This window comes from Corvus hawaiiensis, chromosome 3, assembly GCF_020740725.1.
Source record: "Corvus hawaiiensis isolate bCorHaw1 chromosome 3, bCorHaw1.pri.cur, whole genome shotgun sequence".
Classification (NCBI taxonomy): Eukaryota; Metazoa; Chordata; class Aves; order Passeriformes; family Corvidae; genus Corvus; species Corvus hawaiiensis.
This window is the reverse complement of record NC_063215.1, coordinates 56,232,357-56,252,764: the sequence shown is the minus strand read 5'-3', so window position 1 is coordinate 56,252,764 and position 20,408 is coordinate 56,232,357. Positions and strand designations below refer to the sequence as shown.

Here is a 20,408-nt window from a genome sequence, read left to right as displayed (position 1 = left end):
GCAGGATTTTCAAGATGTAGTTATGCTTCAGGTCAGGATGACAGTTACGGAAAACATTTCCTGAAGCAAAATACATTTATGAATGAAATATTTGATTTCTTCTTTTAAAAAACCCTAAAATTTTGAAGAAAAAGGCTAGATTAATGAAACTGGTTAGTTTCCATAAGTAATTTCTGAAATTACTGGGTTAAAATTAACTTGAAATTAATTCTTGAACTAACTATAATAGGCACAAATACAAAAAGGTTTTATTCTGGTCACAAGCTTAAAATTCTGTATGTGTACTGAAAGCAGATTTAAAAACAGTGGCAGTAAACTGTAAAAGATTGTCTTTTTTTCAGGCAAACTAGATAATTTTACCAGGATAGTTTTGCCTCTTTTTAAGCCTCAAATTCCTTTTTTGCCTCTCAACATACAACTAGTGAATAATACCCTCTCTTTGACAATTCATCAGCAGATCTAAGGATTGCAACACTTGGCTGGCATGAGGGTGTGGGTTTTTGTGTATGACACTGAAAGGGACAAACATACATTTACCAGAAAGATGCATATTACCTGAAAATAATAGTAACAATAATAGCAATAAAAATAATGCTTAGATAAAGCATGAAAAACTGCATATCTAGTTTTTTGACCCAAACACTCATACCAAAACCTTCAAGATGCTTCTTAAGGTTTCATGTAAGTTAAACTAGCTACCAAGCCACTTTACCTCAAAGTTTTCAAAAAGTAACTATTTAGCTATTTCTATGAATGTGAAACATAGAGGACCATGCAGAAGCTTTGGTGGTAAGCAGTGAATCATTATTTACTGGAAAACACACACTAAAAGCTGTAAGTAAGAAAAACATACGTACAGATTTCTGCAGGCAAGATATGGAGACAAAGAAAAGAGAAAAAACAGAAGATAACATAAGAGAATGTTTTGAAGACCTAAACAGAAATGTAAAGTAAAGTAAGGGACAGGAGGAGTCTATAGATAACTTTTTACCTTTTAAATATTGCATATCTATCAAAATGAGAATTCAGGGCCTGAATTTTGATATAGAAGAGAGGCTGTATCTACTTTTGCATGTAGTCATGAGTGCCAGCATACTTACTTTATACATCTGGAATGGTTCACCCTACATTACTTTAATCTCATTCTGTAATCTGAGTATCCATTAACGTTTGGAGAATGATAGAAGTGTACTTCTGGAGAGCATCTTACAGTTCATCTTTATCTAACAGGAAACAGTTTGCAAGGGCTAAGACCATTCTTCAGTGCAAACAAAATAATGGTGACAGGGGACAATCAAGAGATTAAATTTTAAATTATCACTCCTAATCTCAACTAAAATGCTAATTTACCCACAGGCTCAGAATACCTGGGCTGCAACAGACGGCCTAGTCTAGATTCAGCACTGCCAAGAAATGACTGCTTTAAGACTGCTTCTCAGTTGTTACCCACTACCCTGCAAGACACCTTACAGATCTCCTGGTTCTACAACCTGATATAATCTAACCACACTATTTCAATCAATAACTACTTTTCATATTGTCTAAACTTGTATGGATCAGTCCACCCAATGGGAATTTTACTGGGGCCCACACATGTATCTCATCTGATGAGGGATGGGGAACTTGCAGTAGGCAGGCAGTGACAAACAGCCATTGGGATTAACTTCTTTCACCAGTACACCAACAATTGGAAGAGGATATTTGTCCATAGAATGAGAATGACAGCCTCCTGAACTGTATGTTTTTAGGTGCCCAGCTTCATCAAGCTGGTAACAACCTGGGGAGCCCAGAAGAGCTGAGAAATTAGTTCTTTGGTCATTTTCTAAAGACACTTTAGTTCTGTGGCTGCATGCTCCTATATGATATGGATGGTCTAGCATTCTACCATAAAATGTATTGTAAACTAGAATTCATTTTTATCCATTCTAACCAAAGTGAAAATGCTAAAGTAATTGTCACATTTGATAATAGAATTTATCTCAAAAAAGAAAAAAAAGCAGACAAAACCCCATTACCAGAATCTTTTTTTAAGTGTCTTCAGTGCTGTACCAAAAATAGTAATGTATATGAAAGAAGTCATGCACTACTCCCAGGACTGATTATCTGATTGACTGAAGATTTAGTGTGGGGTATTTTTCTTGAATCAGGCAGTGAATTGCCAGTCAGAATCTTTGATTATTCACCTCTTAAATACTTTAAATAGTCTGAGGAACAAATCTATTCATTACCTGTTCTTCCTGCTGACATTAGCTTTTCTTCCAACTACTAGCACTAGTCTTTAAGATTTAAAATTCTTTTCACAGAATCACAGAATTGTTAGGGTTCAAAGGGACCTCTGGTCCCTTTTCACACATAAGAAGCCCAGAAAACAGAAATGATAGAGAGTCCTTTTATCCCAGCATACTGTAGTAATGCTATGTAAGTGAAATTCTGGAGTGTCCCTGTTTAATTTTGATCTATGAAATGAAAACCACAAACCGAAAAAAACCACCACTAAACAACCCGAAAAAGATCTTACTGTTCTTGATAGGATCCTTCACGACTGCATTTGTTTTGGCCACATCGTCTGTAAGTTTACTGTAGTTTTTTCTCAAGCCCAGGAGATTCCGATTGAGGTCTTTAATCTGGGCCAGGACGTCATTTGCAGTATCGTTAGCTTGTCTTGCTTTGTCTTTGGCTGCCTGTACCTTTATAGCTGTATCTGTAGGTAGAAAATGATAACGAAATGATTGCCCAGAGTATAGAAGTAACTTTTTTGAGTAAAGATACATTATATCTGTGCTCCAAAAGAACTCCACCTTTATTTCTGAAGTTTTGGCTCTGAAAAAACCCCAAAATACAACAGCACCTCAGAAATACGACTGACTCTTTAATAAACCATTATCATTGCCAGTCCTGACAAAAGAAAGAAAAGAGAGCCCTGATTTCCTTTTTTCACTTCCTTTTTTCATCATATCTAAGTAGTTCCTCTTGGGTCATTGTAAAAGGTCATGGACCTTTCTGGCTGAGTGAAAGTTGGAGTTACTGTGTTACTTCCCTCTATTAGTCCTACAAATTATTTTCAGCCACACTTTAAATTATGCCATCCCTGCACATGTGGGTCCTTGTCCCACACACGATCTGTCTATCTCATTCTGAATCTTTCTGCTTTTATCTGACTATTATTATAGCAGGGACACAAGAATTATTAGTTTAAGCTGCTTTCTGCTTTCTCGAATCCTTGAACAAGATATATATGGTCATATATCTTGTATACAATTTTCTCTCCCTTCTTCATTTGATTATTTTCCTGTTGGACAATTAATTTACTGCATTTTCTTATCCATGCTATGTATTTCCTCTGAATTTCATTCTTAATACTCATCTGCTTGTTTTTATGAGTGTCCTTGTGGCAAGAGCAAGCACCCTGTAACTCTAATCTGCCAAGAGTTTATTACATTGCTAATGATTGCATATTTCATATTTTACTTGTTTCATTTTTAGTATTCTGTGTCCTAAGGTTAACAGGCCTTAGAGGTCCATTTTGGTTGACTGAGACATCTATCTGTGCACAAGAAGACAAATACCCATGTCAGCATCTTGACCAAAACCCAAGAAATGGTATATGATGAGCATGAAATATTAAACAATTTATTTTGTGAATGCCTGATTTCAAGGATTATCAAATCTAAAACAAAACTTTTCAGTTAGCTGGAATCTTAAAGCCACCAAAATGTATAAGATGAATAGTAAATTGTTTTTCATCCTAAGCATTTACTTGCAGTCTGAACATTCCAGACCACCAGAAATCAGACAGAACACAGATATTCCTCATAGACTTCTCTTAAGTCCTAACTTCAGTTTATAAAGTGCTCCTTGGAGAAAAATTCATAGCAAAATACCTTGATTTAAAACACTTTATTTTTTAAAACATTAATTTTATTTTTCACTACCCATTATAATGAAACTCCCTGTCCCTTGCTGTCACAATGCAATGTAGCTAACATTCTGGGACTTTGGGATTTTAATGAGTATTACATTTAAAAAAAACCCAACTCTATACACCATGACAAATGCACATTTGTGAGACACTGAAATGTTAAAGGTTAACGACTCAAGCAATGGTCCATTGGCAAAAGCAGCAGGTTGTTATGCTGAGGTCCCCAAACTAAGGGGAGGAGCAGAGTTTTTGAGTGTGTGGTGGTGAAACCTCTGATTTGCATAAGAACAGCCCAGGTGTCTCACCCATCATCACTGCAGGATGATCCAAACAAAGTGACCTTTGTTTAGTAAGGGGATGGTTTTTGAGCCAGATAGGGAAAAAGGCTGATTAGAAGCAAATCCTGTGGAGCTGGGGTAATACTTTTTACCATGCCAATATCCCCCCTTACACAACTAGCTCGGTGTATAACGTGCCTGCCCCGGGGGATGTATGGGGACATTCACACACAGGCCTGAAGGTGTTCATCCCTTCTGAGAAGGCATAACTGGCCCAACTACACTGGCACGAGAAACAGCTGTCATGTCTTAGAAGGGGTCATAGACCACCAAAACCCCCAGACTCATTTCTGGGGCCTTCCACCAGAGGACAACACATGATCCACAGTGTTGCATCATGCAGTGTAAAACTCCCCTCCAGGAGAGGTACCTTAACCCACTGAACTTTATGCTGTGTGGGGTTTCCCCCACCCTGGATGGACCAAGACTGTGACCATCGCTTCCACCAAGGGACATTTAAATTGCAACAACCAAGTCTTGCTGAAAGATCCACATGTGGTGGTGTCTTCCCTCTCTACTAACCTCTCCTCCTTTCTTTTCTTTTCTGTCTTGGGGTGACTTTATGATATGTATCCCATGTCACTGCCCTATGCCCAGAAATTAATTTTGTGCCTTTCCATGCCTTTAAACTGAGCAAAACTTCTTAAAAACCAGCACGTTTTCTTAAGTGATATTTTTATACTTTTATATTGTTATATTTCTATAGTCAATAACCCAAATGGCTACATATCCCCTTTCCATTGCAATCAAATTGTTCTAAAATTAACCTGCCATATATATATGTATATATACATGTATATATACATCTATCTATCTATCTATGTATCAGCACTGGCCATTCAGTGTCATTTCACTCTAACCTGCCCCAAGGGATCTATTAACAAGAACCTCAGTCACCCTCACTTTCAGGGGTGGGTCACAAGAGCACAGCACTTCCGAGTCCATTGAGGAAAACCTGTTCCAATTCTAAGTAATTTGCAGTCTAAAAAACATGTACAACACCAAACAGTGGCTGGAAATGTTAAGAGTGGGGTAGAAAGGTAAGACAAAACCCAGCAAATTGCACCCTGCTTTTGCTGTAAAGTCAGTAAGTCTTATTCTTCCTGGATTAATTTACACTGGCGAAATTACAGTGTTTCATTAAACAGTAGCTTCAAAAAAGACTTTTCACATATAAACAAAAGACTATTTGTATCGGAGTGCATCATAATTCCTGATATTAAAAGTTTTTTTTTCAGAAACCTTCCGCAAACTGCAGAAGCATGGTACCTTTTACCATCCCAAAATTCTAACTGATACCATGTAACTGTTTTCAGTTCAGTTTTCTCTCTCACATTACTCATCTTTGTCTTATAACACCCAGTGGTCAAAGTGGACCCAGTGTGGACACAGCCAAAGATTGATGAGACAAATGTTAAGTGATGGAAAAAGAAATAAAAGAGCAGGACTGAGTCAAATGTTGCAACACTTTTCTGACTTACCATTAGGAATGGCTGACAGCTTTCCTAAGGTTTCATTCAAAGCTCTCAGGAGAATGGAATTCTTCTCATCACCATCTTTCAGGCTGTTCTGTGTGCTGTTCAGATTATCACCCTTCTCTGTAAAAAGCGCATATGATACAAAGGCTTTAACTTTTTGTTTTCACTATCCTTTCTTTGCACATAATTTAAAGCGCATCATAACAAGCAAGCCATTTTTCATTAAGATATCAAATAGTGTAAATAAGAAAGTCCAGCAGAATTCGTTGTGGGGTTTGCTGATCATCTTCTCCGGTTTCCTTAAGCTCCCTACTTCCACAGCATCTAAACACATGAGTTCCTTGTACTGTTGTATATTTATCATGGGTTTTTCAATGGTGTGCAGAGGAAGGAACTTGTTGTTACGATGTTATGATTTAGGCAAATTCACACAATTACCCACTGATAGATTCAACAACTGTGATGTTAGTCATTGTTTTGATTCCTAGATTAAGCTACTGTCTTTCTTCTTAAGGTGGTTGCCTGAGCTGAATGAGTTGAACGTGGTGTGAAAGAGACAAGACCAATTAGGCCAGCTTGCTATTGCAATTAGAGTGGCCAGAGCCTAGTTCTCTTGGATTTTCTCAAAGATGCTGACATAACATCCAAGGAAAACACAAGCTCACTAATCATCAATATGAGATGAATACACTAACAACAGGTTATTATAACACAAACATTCCAAATGCTTTGGGGAAACCCCCATCTAGTAAAAACATTCATAGTTAAGAAGTTGTTCAAATCAAAGGACAAGTACAAATCAAAGGCACAGGTGTGTCATATTTGGTACATTACAGTTGAAACTGATGTCCTCATTAACAAGTAAGTTCTTATTTTTCAACATTTACTTTGCATAAAAATTACACAGGGTCTTTTGAACCATATCCAGCAGTGCAATGCAGCAATCTCAAAACTGAGATTCCAGCTAAGCTTTATGGCTGTTGTAACAGACATTATCCCAAAATTCAGAAGTAAAGTTTGACACAAAAAAATGTAGTTAGTGCTTAAACCACTATGTAGTGGGCGTTTTTCGTTATTTCTTTGTATCAATATGAAGCTCTTTGGAACAGACAGCTGGTAATTTCTTATCTTAAAGGCATATCCTTCTGGGAAGCTAATTTAACATGACTGAGCTTGATAGCAGGAAGAGAAGAATAATTTGTAGAAAAGGAGTTCAGGAGACAAGCTATGACTGTGACCTTCAAGTATGTGACAGGTTATTGAATATAAACACCTATGTGATTCACATTTCACAAATTCTAGAAAAGTAAGGTTTCTTAAAATTAGATGTGCAAGAAGCAGTTGGTAAAGAGAAAAATCAAACAAAATTTATATTGCCCACAAGAAATTATTAATTAAATTTTCCAAGGCTATAGCAAGGCTGAAACAGCACATGGAATTTAAATGAGAACTATACTTTTGTTGTTAGACCTTTTGAAATGTCATTGGGGAAGAAATCTGTTCACTTTATTAAAATTAGAGCAACACACAGGACTGCAGGAGTGCCTGGAGATAAGCCTTCACTCCTGCAAAATGTTCTGCAGAAGAACAGGAATTTGCGTGAACTGTGAGAGGCAAAGTTATCACTAGAATAAAGTTTGGAAAAATTGCATGTATTATATGATCACTCTTACCCTTATAAACAGCTTTATTTCTAAATGACAGCTTTTGTTCCCACTGCTGAATGAGTTTACTGGTAATGTGATATTGTTAAACCAGGATGAACTCATGAGATTCTGGTCTTGTATGCCCTGAGATTTTATTGGAGTTCTTTTCTTGTTAAGTAATAATACTGACAAAACTGCTTTAATTTCCACCATTTAATTCTGAAATTATGGTCTGCCTGATAATTTCTTGGTGTCTCCAGTGGGATGTTTATGTTTATAAAGTGTGTCAACATTTCTGAGAAGTTTGACTCATGGTGGTGGTGTTCTAACTTTGCAGCATACTTTTAAATTACCTCTTTTTTGCCTCTCTACTCTGCCATATCCAATATGCTAATTATCCCCTAGTTATATTTCCAAAGAATCATGTTTCCAGACTTCTTTTTTCAGCTTTGTAACCATAGCAGCAAACTGGTTTTTATGGAATTTAACAAGGGAAGTTTCCCTACAAGTCTTGAAATTGAATATTGAGACTCTACCTGTTTAATAGGTTTTCTTTTAATTCAAATACATTTTTACTGTGTGAGTGGTTTTGTTAGTTACAATAATAAACCCATAAATAAGCACCTAGGGAGGCTCTTACACAATGAGAAGTGAGGAGATACTATGTCCTGTGTCAGCTTTTCAAAGAAATTGTTCATTTTTCATGGAGATATTAAGTTTTATTTTTAATTAACTTCTTATCTTGTAATCCAGATGGCCTCTGCATTAAACACTGGACTAATTTGTTGCATGAATCACAAATTGAACTGACTTCATGTCAGCTTTTCCATATCCTTTAATTATTAGCATTTATGAAAAAATCTGGGTCAAGGATTTGAAGGCCCAAGATCTTCCAGTTAAGCACTAAGTTAGTCAAAATACAGGCAGCTACAGTCTAAGATTTTCCAAACTACAGAGCCTGTCTGGCTTGGAAGAGGTTAGTAGGTCTGCACTGAAAGATGCCAGGCGCTGTCAACTCTCATTAAAGCGTAGGTTGAGGAGTATCATAAGACATTTATCTCAATCCTGTTTCCACTTGATTAGCTCTGCACAGAGATGGCACAAGATGCCAATAAATGTTTGTTGTTCAAATCAGGAAAACTAGTCATGCATTGCTGAAACTAAGCTCTAAAGAGTAAGCAGGAACCTGCAGGACTTTGCATGTGTTGGCCTTTAGGTTTGCTGGCTTGGTTAACATGAACAAAAATTTTCAATTTCTGTTTATATGAAACAGCACTACAGGGTAAAGCATCATCCCTTATTCCCCTGAGTGAATAAACTGAAGTGAGTCAAATGAAAAAACCCAAACAACCCTGTGTGCATATATTTCATCCTAAGATGAACTCAAGGATTTAGTTACTTACTGTTTATATGGAGTGATTTACTCTTATAAGAGACACACAGTTTTACAAGTCTCTGCAGATCACATACAGAGGTGACACTGGTTAATTGCTGACGATGTGCCACCATCATGGTGGAACACATATATAGAGGAACACAGTGGAAACAGGTACCTTCTGACAGTATGGATAAATACAGTTTTTCCACATGAAACTGTGCAAGAAAATATCATTAAGGCTATGCTACCAAATGCATGTATCCCAAAATCAGACTCAAGCTGGAAATCTACCAAGGACCAACAAATGCATCTGTTTTTATTGATTGGAAACTGCAGAAATGAACTGACGGTTACACACATCCCTTTCTGTTATCTTTGTATTACTTCTTCCAAATAGCATTCTTGCTCCCCACAGTCTCATAAAGAGGAACATGGGTCACAAGCTGAATTTTTTTTCCCTAAACCAAGCAAGACTTAGAAATTGGCATTAGGAACAAACAGGAGACAGAGATGTAACTAGAGAAATGCAGCTAATTAAGTTTAACTTTTTAAAAAGAGTACTTTTAGCACTGACTACAATAATCTGGTGAATGCAATATGCCAGGTCAGCAGAAAGACAACACAGAGGAAAATACACAAACAAGGGATCCATCAGCTGGATATGTTGCCTATCAGCTGAAAAATACTTCAGCTAAAAATACTCACGTGTTGTCAGACAAGGCACGTCCCCCTCAAGTTGTCAATTCTTAAGCAAAAGAAATTACATGAGCAGAATTTCAGTAGCCACCTGACAGCAGTCTCCAGCTGAAGAGGAGTTTATGCATCTTATTTTCACTTTTCATTGATCAGTTTTGACAAAGTCTGTATATAGTCTGAAATAGGCACAGGGCTAAGTATATTTTTAAAACTGTAAACTCAAAATTTTAAGGAAGAAAAATTGCTCCTGGCAAACTGAAAAGTCCCTCAAGGCATAGAGAAAATGAAGCTAGCAGGCAGCAGCATTTACTCACTGGTAGCCCAAATTTCAAAATTCCTTCTTAGCCACAGTACTACATACAGAGTTTGCTTCTCCCACCAGGGTTATTCTTTCTAACTCCTAGCCCCATAGAGAGAAAAATTACTAAATCTCCATTCTAATAGCTTTTGTCAGAAGCTTTGCTTTGTAAGGAGTGTTTCAGCAGTCTTTGGTGGTAATATAAAACATTTTCATGATTAACAGCCATTTGATAACTCAGGTAATTGGCCACAAATCAGGGGAATGTCATAATGTAGGAGGAAAACACTCCCATCTCTATCATGGCCTAGGCTGGATTTTTGGAGTATATATTAGTTGAGTGGCTTATGGGTCTTCATTACTTTAACTAATGTACTTCCCGTAGTGCAGACAGAGAAATTTTAAGGTAGTGATTACTTCTGTCTGCCAGATCTTTATAGAGTGCCTGTTAGCCATCCTGCACTTCCAGCTGAGACTCTGAAAGGGCGGCTTTATAAGGACTCTAAGAAAATAACTTTCTATTAGTCTGACACCGAACTCTCACTTTCTGTCGTGGGAGAATCAAGACATCCAAAAGGCATTATGTTCATAATACTAATAACATATGTTCTATGTTATTCACAGTACTAATAATATCACCACTTTGGTGCAAAAGCAGAGTGGGGAACAGAAATCTGTCATTGCGTTTTCTTCTTGCACATCTGCATTCTGGGCACAATGTTAACTGATCTCCACGGGTCAAGCTGTGGAGCATGGACATGTTTTATTAGATGTAAAAAGGCATACTCTTCAAGTTCAGAATGTTTGTCTTTATGAAGCACTTTAAGACCTATTGAAGAGCATTAAGAAAGCTCCATCTCATTACCCTTCAGTTTGGGGCAAAAACATAGATAAAGATCTAATACCTGCATTTTAAGCACCACTGCCTGCTTGCATTAAGTTTGCTTTATGAATCTTTGGGCTGTTTGGACATTTGCCTCTGAATTATGAAGCTGTTATCAACTTAAATTCTCACTGGTACAATGGGAAAATAACTTTTTTTTTTTTCAAAATTTTCTGCAGTAATGGTTGTAATCTATCTTGTCTCAGGGTTAAATTGAACAGTCTTGTGGACACATGGAATTCACGTCCATCCTCGTAGAGGTACTATTTTAATTTGTCATTGAAAACAGGGCACTGTGCTTTACTCCATTACACCTACCTGGGGGGCACAGAGAGCCAGGGACTCCAGTCTGAGGTGTCCAGTTTGCTCACTGAAATGCTGTGGCAGGGAGAGGCAGCGCAGACATTTTAGTGTTTCGCACCAGCCATGGCAAACTGCAGCAGTTTGCATTCCAGAAAGCATGACTGTTTTTTTCTTCTTCAGCCATGCTACTGAAACTGCACACTGGCCTCTTCTCATAGTCTTGGGATTTTTTATAACATATTTCCTGAAATTTGTTCCTCCAGCCCTAAATCTGTACTGAATCTGGCAGTAGAGAGTTGCAATAAAGAAGACCCTAATACACATCCAAGATTTACTAGTAACTCAGACACATTTCTTTCCCTCAGTTCAGCTACAAGAAAGTAATGATGTTTTTTCACTTTTAAACAGTGTATGACAATGAAATGCAATTAATGACCTTATGAAACATTATGCTTTATGACCTTATTAAACATTATGTTTACTTGTTAACTAGTTCTGCAGCTGGAAATGCTAGAGCTGCCAAAACTAAATTAAAGTGTAGTAACAGCCAAAAGATGACTAAGCTGTATGGATCACCTCCTTTATGCTGTATGCTCTTCTTAATGTATCTCCCAGGAGGCCAAAGAGAATTTCGTATGCAAAAACATGGAAGACAGGGCTCTATTATGAAAACCTGTCTTGTTTCTAATAAAAAGTATTTTAACTAAGCTAGCAGGATGGGGAAGCTTCATGCATCATCTCTGTGACAAGTTTAAAACTCCGCCTCGAATATTTACTATGTGTGATTTTTCTAGTTCTGATACACCAAACAAAAAAACCCTCAAAAACCCCCCAAAAAACCCAGCTTGATTTTCAGAACCTATGATGAACAAAAACATCATATCGTAGATATTTTTTCCCCCTTGTTTTTATTTCTTCCAAGTCCTAAATATGTTTTCTTACACTGGTTTTCAAGTGCTATGTTTCTTCCATCCTTGTGGTTAACTCCAGGTTAACCCTATTATAGCTCCAGCCAGTTCAATCAGGCTAAACTATAATGCATTTAGTATGAAAGAATTTTTCAAAAACTACAGTAACTGGACATAAGCTTCTGAAAATATATACACCAAAATTTCAAATTACTAAAAGGAGGAGATTACAGTGCACTAACTTGAAATAAACCACAAAATCATCAGCTTGAACTTATTCTTTCTGGAATTAGTATTCAGATGGAAGACTTTCAAAGAGTTGTACTGAGGACTCAGTTAAGAGATCCTCCTCTCAGACTTTACTATATCAGTGGCACAAACACTCTATGCTCCGAATTGCTTTCTTTGTTATATGTAAAAACAAAGTAATTAGAACAGTAATATTTAACATTTTTCACAAAGGCAGATGTGTGAAACTTAGTGTTGGCCTACTCAAAAGTGGATAATTGTATCATACTTATTTCCCCTCTGGTTTAGTAGAAATGAATTATTTTTTCAATTCCTTCCTATGAATGCTGTGGAGAAAGAAGTATTGAATACTGTTAAACAGATGCTTCATTAGTGTTGCAATAAGTGTTTTCCTACAGGACCTATAAAACAATCTGTCTGGATAAAGACCCAAGAAATAAACTGATTTTTGTTGCAGTGATAAGATTATTTAGTCATAGGCTCTGAAGAAGTATTTGTCCAAAGAGAATTGTTCTCCTTCTGACCAAAAGCCACTCCCCCGATGCTCATCTAAGCTGTTTTCAAAGATTTTCGAAGGTCATTTTCTCCCTGATCTTCTCAGCAATCAAATACAGCATTCCTGTATTTTAATTATAATGGGGATTTTCCTAATATGTGATTGGTATCAGTGCATTTGAGATATGTTAGTCCCATCTTCTTTCGAGAAACCTTGACATACTAAAGAATATGAAATCCTTTCGATTATTTCTCTATCCACATGCTAAATCTACATTACTTCAATCTTTCTTCTCATCTCTCCTCTGCTAGATCACCAATTAGTCTTCATAATGTTTTCAGGACTCTGCAAACCACCTCAGCCTTCATGAACTTCAGTGCCCAAGACTGTGGCCAGTATCTCAGCTAAAGCACTAGAAACCCTGAAGAGAGTGGAAGGATTGTTTCATGTGTTTTGGAAAGTGTGCACCTATTCATGCACTCCTCTGTGACATCTGCCTTTACCACCTCTACCCAACACATGATCCATGCATCTCTTTAGTCTTGCTTTACAGAAGTGCCACTCAGACAATTGCTCATCATTCTGCATTTCTGCAGCTAATTATTTGTGTAAGACCTCATCTGTGTCTCTACTGACTACTGTCCTACCTTCTCACGCAATGGCATTCATCAGGAGTACTCCCATTTACTGATAAGAAAATATTAAGGACATTTTACAGACAGTCTGACCTGAATTACCAGCTTTTATATCTCACTGAAAACCATGGCTCAAAGCCTTATATTTTTTCCCCAGTGGAAAATGTTGAAGAGAAATTAAAGATGTTTTATTTTTCACTAGGAAACCAAAGTATTTGGTTTGGAATCTACAGATCTTATGACTTAACCTGCATTTACCTGCATTTAGACATGTATTGATGCTTCAGGAACATAGATATCTTCTTGTGTGTATGAAATCTTTTCTCTACAGACATGTTTTTAGTATTTGTTTTTCTTTTTTAAGGAGATACTTAACAATTCTCACCGGTTACTCTGTTTGGCAAACAGCTTCATTTGACCTCCTCATGCTTCCACTTTCAGGCAAAACACCTTAGATATCCTCAAGAGATGTGGTATCTCTGGCTAGCATTGCAAAACATGCTTTGTATTGACAAGAACAAAAATTTAATATTGGGTTCGGTTTCATACTTGTTTTCTGCTAGAGCAAATCAGCATCAGTATTTCCATCCCTCTCTTCTCCCCAGTTACTCTTGCCCTTATTGTAGTTAGCAAGACCTCTTCTCTTCAGCCTTCTTGTCCGCGAAATGAATAGAGGGGACAAGAGTTCCTGCATAATGCCTGGACACAAAACAGGAGAATCTTCTTCATTGATACATTGTTTCATTTCAAATCAGGTAATGAATTACACTTTTTTTCTACTGATACAGCTCCTTCATACCAGAAGCACAGCAGTCTCACAATGCTTTTTTTCCTCTATTTAGTGGGTCTGAATGCCATATACTGCACATACCTTTAACATCATTTTCTAACATCTTGGCTTCGTTAAGGATTCGGAAGCTTTTCTGAAGGGAGCTCTTGGCACCTTCCTTCAATGATCCTTGAGGACCAGACGTCTGCAGACAAACAAGCAGTGTCAAACATACAGGAAAGTCTGAGGTCATAAAAGACATGTGATCATGATCCAAGTGAACAGTCATCTAAATTTTAAGTGCACATCAATGGGCTCTGAATTACATGCCATTGCCATTATACTGGTCTAAAAGTACCAAAATAAAAAATTCTCTAATTTTTTTTTTTTTTTTTAATGGGAAGCCAGATCCCCTTTGGAATACCAAAGAAAGACAATGTTTACAGTATTAAAGAAATGGGTTTGACTCTCAGAGCAAAACTGTCCAAAACCAACCAACAAAACACATTGCAACTTAAATATGTATTTATCCTTCCAGCTATGGACAGAACACCATGTAATACAGTATTTCTCTCTAACTGCAGCTACAGAAACTTTAGAGGCCAGACTGGATCTGATGGCTCTAATAAGGACAACTGAGATTCATCTGTGGTTAAATTAAAGAATTATAATTGCTAGGTGAGTAAAGAAGTAAGAAATAGACTTTTAAGAGAAGGGCAAACTGCAGTTAATCTGAAAGATTTTTATTACTAAGTAACCATCTTCTATCATATCATGCTACTTAAAGATCTTTCTTCTGAAAAACATCCATCTCTACCTTCAGTGCAGAGACTGATCAATAGATGGAATGATTTTTCTAAATTAGATTAGTGTTTTCAGTCGGTAGGAAATGCTCCAGGTTCTGAACCACTTAGTGTTCAGTTTGTAAGACTGAACTCAGGTCACACATCATACTGAATACATTTCTTTGAGAATACTCCTGACAGCCAGATAACATTCTATATTAGTCATGGGTCATAGCCTCATAACTAGTATGTAATTAAGAAGCAGCTACTTTTCATTTTCCAGGGCAGACACATATAATCAAAAATTAACTGTGTGTCAATTAAATGACACAATTATTATTGTTATTCATTATTTATATAATGAGCAAGCCCAGAGGTGACATTTCACATACTGCTGAAGCTCTGATGTTTTTCAACGATGTTGTAAAAAACATACAGTGAACTTGCCACTTCTTTTTCTTCTAAAAACCTTAGGGAATGCTTTGGATACTTTCAAAATTCAGAGCCATTTTTTTTTGTTATGGGATACCTCATGGTATATATGTTGCCATGTCACAGGGATATAGCTATTAAAGATTCCTTATATTCAGATGGGATGTAAATGTAAGCTTTTATGTCATTTTAATAACTAAGGCACACATTGCTGTCATTTTCCAAGCTCACCTGAAATACTAAGCTGTGTACATATTCCTTTCAACAACCACAGAAACATATGTGTTTAACAGATCAACAAAATTAGTTTCTTACAGATTTTCTCTACCACATAATAACAACTAGCACTGATAACAGAAAAATATATAAAACCCCAGGAAAAAATCCAAAAAACTACCCAGTGAAGCAAACAACTGTTCCTGAAGGAAGAACATTTGGCCAGATTTTGTGACAGATGAACCTGTCAAATCAAATACTACTTTTAAATTTATTTTCCCACTAGCAACATAACCCAGGGTATGACCACTCTGTGACCACAGACTTCAAAAATAAGGATTATTATTATTATTATTATTATTATTATTATTATTATATTAATAGGCATGGATGACTGGCTGTTGGAGCAGCTTATAGTCAATAAAATGAAGTTGGAAGGCCAGATGTACAATGCAAAACCAAAAAAGTTCATCAAATCAGGGATGGTAATTGGGCATGTGCTGACAATTAGTCAGAAACAGATTTCAGCATGAAGTTAACACTAGAAAAGCCCTTTCAGAGAGAAATAAACACGTACTGATTAAAAGCTTTACTTTATATTTTTAAAAAACAATTCTGAAAATGAATTTTAATCAAGACATCTGATAGAAAATGTTCTTTATTTACTAGTTTTTCTTGTGGTACATGAGAAGTCAAATTATGAAGCAGTCAGTAATCAAAATCCAAAATTTTATGACTTTGCGTAAGGTGAGTTTGTATGCTTGTGGCAAGCCTGAGTCACGGTGAACCACTTTATGATTTAGTAGGATTTACAGTCTTTGATGTTATTTTCTAAATTTGGACAAATACTATTAAAAAAAAAAAAGAGAATAAAGAAGGAAAGGAAAGGAAAGGAAAGGAAAGGAAAGGAAAGGAAAGGAAAGGAAAGGAAAGGAAAGGAAAGGAAAGGAAAGGAAAGGAAAGGAAAGGAAAGGAAAGGAAAGGAAAGGAAAGGAAAGGAAAGGAAAGGAAAGGAAAGGAAAGGAAAGGAAAGGAAAGGAAAGGAAAGGAAAGGAAAGGAAAGGAAAGGAAAGGAAAGGAAAGGAAAGGAAAGGAAAGGAGAGGAAAGGAAAGGAGAGGAGAGGAAAGGAAAGGAGAGGAGAGGAAAGGAAAGGAAAGGAAAGGAAAGGAAAGGAAAGGAAAGGAAAGGAAAGGAAAGGAAAGGAAAGGAAAGGAAAGGAAAGGAAAGGAAAGGAAAGGAAAGGAAAGGAAAGGAAAGGAAAGGAAAGGAAAGGAAAGGAAAGGAAAGGAAAGGAAAGGAAAGGAAAGGAAAGGAAAGGAAAGGAAAGGAAAGGAAAGGAAAGGAAAGGAAAGGAAAGGAAAGGAAAGGAAAGGAAAGGTTGTGATTAAAAATAAATTTGAAAATTGCAGGGTCTCTGGAATCTAATTTGTTCCAATTCTGCCTCTTCCAAAATGCCCATAATCTGCGGATAGTACCTTCCGCTCCCTGTGCCTTTCTTCATGGCCCCTACCCTCCCCACGCAAACCCAGTGCAGTTTGAATCCCTGCTGCATCTCGTGGCAGAAATGGGACTATGTTATATACCCAAACAGTGCTGTCTCAATCATGCTTTAGAGGCATCAATGCACTGGGGCAGTCTTGAGGCTCACATGAACTTACACAAGTACAAGGTTTTATAGGCCTAAGTGCTAATTCAGATCAGTTAAAAATAGTTCTGCCTTAATCTTAAATTATTTTCTTTTCACATACACTTACATTGTGAAGTTTTCACCTATGCAAGAGATAGGGTTACTCTCATTTCTACCAGTCCTGAAGATAGATACCAAAAATGTTATGGATGATTTGCACCTCAGGACATCTTCACAAGGATGTCTAGGCAGCTTTATGCCATTATGTAAAAAAATCTAGACACCCAACAGAACTGCTGGGGTAACACCTTCAAAGAAATTCAAAATCAAAGAAGGAAGCAGGACCCTAAACACTCAATGTGTCTTCTGTGTTTCCTGTCACTAGCCTGTAAGTCCTCTCTAAAAAGCCTAAGAATAATCACACTTTTTCCAGATATCCTGTAAAACTATGATTCTGATCCATGAGATATGAGCAGAATCTGTTAATGTGACTCCTTTCTAGTCAGTTACTGCCTTAGTTAATTAATGGAATGTTGAAACAGCCTGAATGCTAAAGATTTCTCATTTGTGATGAATTTATTTTGCTTTCAAAGGGGAGAGCAAATCCATCATAAAAAGCTCAGGAGGAATTTTTCTGTCATATTTTTAATACATTTTTTCCCAGTCATTTATCAGGCTTCCTATAACCACGATGGATTTTGAGCATCTTTTCATTCATGCTTTTAGCAGCATTAGCTTGATTTGAAAATGAAGTCATTTTTCCATTACAAACCAAAAAAACCCTGAGATATCACTAAGGTTCTTGTAAATCATTTGATCCAGGGACATACAGGATAGAACCTAAAACCAAAACCCGTCCCTACCGTCTCTAGTTCCTACACCAGCTTGTTGCTGCTGGGAAACCTTCGTCCCCCTGCCCCAACATTATACCTGAGAAAGGTAAGGATCAGGGATGCATAGTGAGCTACAACACTTTTCTCCATTATCTACGAGCAGCTGGAACTTGGAGCTTTTTACAGAAGACAGGCATCCACAATAGCTCTCATACAGAACAGAACATGATCTCCATCTTCTACACAGAGTCCCCACAGCACCTTCTCAGAAAGCTGGGGCACAGTTTCTGGGTGCTCATCAGTCTGAGGGGGCTTAAATTCACAAATGCTGTCTTCTAGGAGACTGAATTATTGTGCTCCAGACAGCCCTGACTGAGGCTACATTCCTGGTCTTGTGCTGGAGCTCAGCTAAAAGCTCCTTGGGACCTCCAGAAAGTCTCCCTGATTTACCTGGTTACCAGTTAAACTCTTCACCTAGGATGAGCAAACATTCAACAGTCTTAAATAAAAACAAGGAAATAGAATAAAGAAGTGATGACTGTAGTTCACAAGTGACATATTTTTAAAATCTGGCTCAAAATCCTCACAAGATCATTTAAAAAATAACAGCTAAATCTATTGCTCTGCAGCAATATGATGGTAAACCACTGATGACCTCTATATCAAGTAAATTACATTTAAAAGGCATCAGCTGCCTCAGTGTTCTTCCTCATCAACTAGATCCCCATTTCAAATATACTGCTCATAAAAAAAATAAACTCCCTGTAATGAATACATGCAGTGGAGATGCTGAAAACATCACCTTAATATTTTCATCTCTTCCCTTGCTACTCACTTGCTTCTATTTACATCATGTTGTCCATCTTGACCTCCATCACCTAAATTATCAATCCTCTTTCTCTCTATATAATCACCCAATGATACATACACTTTTGTTACCATCCTGTAATTGCTAGCTTTGTTTCTGTACTTTTTTTTTTCCATTTTCAATCCCTGAAACAGCTGCCAGTCTCACTCATTCCAAATTGTCAAAGGAGAAAAAGACAGCATGTATTAAATCTTAATGAGAAGGGGAAAAAAAAGGGCCAGGCCCTAATTTACTTCTGTGGTGTAATTATGCATTCTGGTGAAACAAAGAACTATTTACAGAGAACCAGCATATACTAATGTGTGAGGTGAATCTTTTTCATTAAGAGAGAAATACAGTAGTTAGTATTATTTGAAAAAACACCGAAAATGTAAAGAGCCTAAAAATATTAAAATTTTTGTCACTTTATCCCTCTGATGAATACAGACCTTTACAGAATGTGATTGATTTTGCTGTTCTCATAATCCATTTGACTGAAGTAGCTCTCTGCAAGCTACCTTTATTCATGTACAAGTGCTGTAACTACAAGTTGTTTCTGTTCATCTATATGTTTCTATATCAAATATAGGTTCTGGCAATCTCATATTATACTGTCACTGTCTCACGTTTCTGTGGGCCTGTGAAGTGCATGTTTGTTGCCCTCTGACTGACTCCCACAAATTAACTCCTTTGATATTTCACATAAAAGATAATTTTGGCTATGGTCAGAATGTTTTGTCGTCACAGTATATGCATCAAGGAGCCCAGATCCTCATTAAGACTCAGGCAGGAGAGCTGACTTTACTGTACAATCCTATTTTTAAAAGTTCCCTTCATTTTCTCTGAACATATGCACGTGCTACCTCATAGCGACAATAGGATTTCTCTGCAAAAACTGGTAGAGTTCACAAAGTGAATAAAACTTTCCACTCCCCTCCTACAATTCTCCTTTTCTAGAATTCTGGCGAGGTGCATGCAGTTCATCTGATGTGCAGAGAAGTGCCTCCAAGCATTTTCATGGAACTAGGGGAGTTAATTAAGGTATGGAGTTCTTTAAATTTAATGAATATATTGCCCACATCTAAACTAGCACTATTGAATATCAAATGGCCTACACTCCTGACTCAAAGCTGTTGGCTTGAGCCATACACAGACACCAAAAGGTGGAAGACAGAGGTGGGGAGGATAGTAAATAAAATGGGGAAGAAAAGTAAGGATCGTGAGTCAGGAACAAATAGGGATGTTCTCAGAAGGTACATGTAGCTCTGACAGGGGCATAGCTCTCTGATCACAACACAAGAATGTTCGATGGCAAAGGTCTTCACACATAGTTTTAAGATGGAAAAACATGGATCTGAGATAAGGTGTAGCACGTTCCACAGAAAATCTAAACCTTCTCAATTTACTCGTTTTCCTTACCGCTTGCATAGCTTCATTTGCAAGAGCCTTGGCTTCCTTGGCAACTCTTTCAGCTTCATCTGTGTAATCCTTGATGTTAGTATAAGCATTGAAAGCACGTGTGGCATTGAAAGAGAGATTTTTCGCTTCAGTAAGGATTCTGTTGGGATGGGATAAGTAAACACACCATTAAACCTGCTATCAGAGCTCAACAGAACAGAGAATCCCACCTTTTCAAACCCAATGGCCTTATTTCTAAGGCTATTTCTAAGG

At 37.1% G+C, this 20,408-nt stretch overlaps 1 protein-coding gene across 4 annotated transcripts in view; it reads right to left on the bottom strand.

The window, feature by feature from the left end:
• The window catches only part of LAMA2 (laminin subunit alpha 2), a 345,325-nt gene that overhangs the window by 45,868 nt on the left and 279,049 nt on the right, over positions 1-20,408 (bottom strand). For 3 of the 4 annotated variants that reach the window (XM_048296906.1, XM_048296908.1, XM_048296909.1), the window contains exons 40-44: positions 20,157-20,295; positions 14,099-14,201; positions 5,739-5,855; positions 2,519-2,701; positions 858-863 (exon numbers count right to left, since the gene is read on the bottom strand). In XM_048296906.1, coding sequence (XP_048152863.1) covers positions 858-863; positions 2,519-2,701; positions 5,739-5,855; positions 14,099-14,201; positions 20,157-20,295 — 548 coding nt within the window. The remainder of the gene's footprint in view (positions 1-857; positions 864-2,518; positions 2,702-5,738; positions 5,856-14,098; positions 14,202-20,156; positions 20,296-20,408) is intronic. The other variant, XM_048296907.1, reaches the window with a different exon arrangement.